General features: G+C 35.8%; 1 protein-coding gene across 1 annotated transcript; it reads right to left on the bottom strand.

Moving 5' to 3' along the window:
* Nucleotides 1–311: 311 nt before the first annotated feature.
* On the bottom strand, nucleotides 312–2,445 carry LOC109337591 (the record flags this gene model as incomplete). Its single annotated transcript, XM_019574601.1, has 4 exons — nucleotides 2,282–2,445; nucleotides 990–2,128; nucleotides 490–785; nucleotides 312–395 (listed from the first exon to the last, which is right to left on the bottom strand). Coding segments are annotated over exons 1-4 (1,683 nt in total), but the record flags the coding sequence as incomplete, so codon positions are not given.
* Between the last annotated feature and the right edge of the window lie 215 nt (nucleotides 2,446–2,660).

Raw genomic sequence — 2,660 nt, 5'->3', positions numbered from 1 at the left:
TTTTTATTTCATCCAATAGGATGACCAATGGTAGGAAAAAAAATCAGACTCTCAACTGCACAAGGGTCACATCTATCAATGTTTTTTGTCATTCTATCAAGCCTTGTCTCCACACCACTATGTAAATATCTTGAGCATAGAGTCACATATTCTTCAACCAAGTATCCCTCAACAATACAACCTTCTGGACGAATTCTATTACAAACATAACTCTTCAATTTACCTAAATATCTTTCTGGAAAATACATCCACCGATATTGAACTGGCCCTCCCAATCTTAACGCATTCACTAGATGTATAGGAAAATGGACCATCACATCAAAGAAACTAGGAGGGAAAATGGTCTCGAATTGACAAAGTGTTTCTGCAATCTCTGATTGTAAGATATCCAAATCCTGCACATCAATAACTTTTTGGCATAGACAATGAAAAAAATGAAAATATACGAATTATAGGATGGGCAACTTGGCTAGACATTGTACTTCTCACTGCAACTTGAAGCAAATAATGTAGCATGAAATGTGCATCATGACTCTTATAAACAGAAACTTTCCTTTCAGCTACGTTAACACATCTTGAAATATTTGATGCACAACCATATGGTATTTTTGTATCCTTTAGGACAGCACAAAAGATAGATTTTTCATTTGGTGTCATAGAGAAACATGCTTTTGCATACATATATACGTTTTTACCATCATTTGTCTCCTTCGAATGAAGCTTGTTTCTAATACCCATCTCTTGTAAGTCAAAACGAGCTCTTTCATGATCTTTTGTCTTCCCTTCTATATCCAACAAGGTTGCAATTATATTGTCAAATATATTTTTCTCTATGTGCATTACATCAAGGTTGTGTCTTAAAATATTGTGCATCCAATATGACAACTAAAAAAAAATTGATTTCTTTTTCCATGGACCTTCGTTGGACTTCTTTTGCATCTTTCCAAACATATTATTGAAGCTTTATATAAATGTTAAGATATGCACACCTTCTAACAAATGAGATGGAGCCCTAAATTCTTTTCTCCCATTAAAAGCTTTTGCATTTGATATATATTCATGCTCCATAGGCAAAAAAACGCGATGGTCCATATAACACATTTTTCGACTATGCATTAGATAAGCCGAATTAGTTTCATGATTAAAACAAGGGCATGTGAGTTTCCCTTTTGTACTCCACCCACTCAGCATAGCATACGCAGGGAAGTCATTAATAGTCCACATTAGTGCTGCTCTCATTTGAAAAGTTTGATTTTTTGAAGCATCACAAGTCTCTACTCCTGACTCCCATAATACTTTTAAATCATCAACTAGTGGTTGGAGGTAGACATCAATATCATTTCCTGGTGATTTTGGTCCAGGGATTATTAATGATAGAATAGAATACTCAGCCTTCATGCACCACAAAGGGGGGAAATTATATGGTATTTGTACCATAGGCCATGTACTATGAGACAAATTCATTGATCTAAAAGGATTAAATCCATCACTAGCCAAACCAAGTCTTATGTTGCGTGAGTCAATAGCAAAGTCAGGATGACGCTTGTCAAAATCTTTCCATGCCTCGCCATCGGCAGGATGTCTCAACTTCCCATCTTTTGAACGCTCTTCTTCATGCCACCTTAACGAGCTAGCTGTCTTTGAACACATAAATAGTCTTTGTAGTCTAGGAATTAGGGGAAAGTATCTTAAAACTTTAGCAGGGACTTTGTGAGCATTCTTGTTTTCATCATTCTCACTAGATGATTTTGTATATCGTGAAGCACCACATACATGGCAGGAGAAGTCATTCTTATGATCCTTCCAATACAACATGCAGTCATTAGGACATGCATCAATCTTTTCATAATCAAGCCCCAAATCCTTGATCATGCCTCTAGTTTTATAAAATGAATCAGGGATATTCAAATGAGGCATAGCTTCTCTCAAGAGCCCTAACAAGGAGGTAAATGATGCATTGCTCCACCCATGAAGACATTTCAACAAGTACAATCGAATCGTGAATGACAATGTAGAGAAATTCTTACAACCTGGGTACAACTCTTGTTGTGCTTCTTCAATTAGATTATAGAACTTTTTAGCATCATCATTGAGCCCCTTGTTGAGTTCACTGTCTTCTGCCACATCTCTAATCGTATCATGCAATAATCCTTCAATGTCATCAACTTAATCATCATCATCTTCTATACAACCATCAAGATCCATGTCTGTTAGAACCTCACCATGACGAATCCATACATCATATCCTTTTTCAAACCCATACCCTATTAGATGGTCCTACATTATAGCCCTGACTTCCCAGCAAGTATTGTGACATTTAGCATAAGGACACAAAATTTCTCCTCCTTGCAGTTTTCCATTGGTGTAAGCATAGTTCAGAAAAAACTCAACACCATCAATGTACTCTGAGCTATACCTCGGCAATTTAATCCATTCTTTGTCCATCACGGTAACTAGGATTTTGGAAAATAAAAATAATTAAATTGGTCTCCCTATTAATCAAGTTCAAGATGAACTTCACAGATGGCCTACTCTAGGAGAGATAATTAATAAAACAGAAGCATACAACATGTATAACTTAAATAACTACTACCACAAAACATAACAAAGAACGCATTAAAAAAATAAAGCCTATATATGTATATATTGGAAGTTACAAA

The sequence above is a fragment of the Lupinus angustifolius genome, unplaced genomic scaffold (genome assembly GCF_001865875.1).
Source record: "Lupinus angustifolius cultivar Tanjil unplaced genomic scaffold, LupAngTanjil_v1.0 Scaffold_8_246, whole genome shotgun sequence".
Classification (NCBI taxonomy): domain Eukaryota; kingdom Viridiplantae; phylum Streptophyta; class Magnoliopsida; order Fabales; family Fabaceae; genus Lupinus; species Lupinus angustifolius.
The sequence above is the reverse complement of the archived record's forward strand: the minus strand, read 5'-3'. Positions and strand labels throughout refer to the sequence as shown.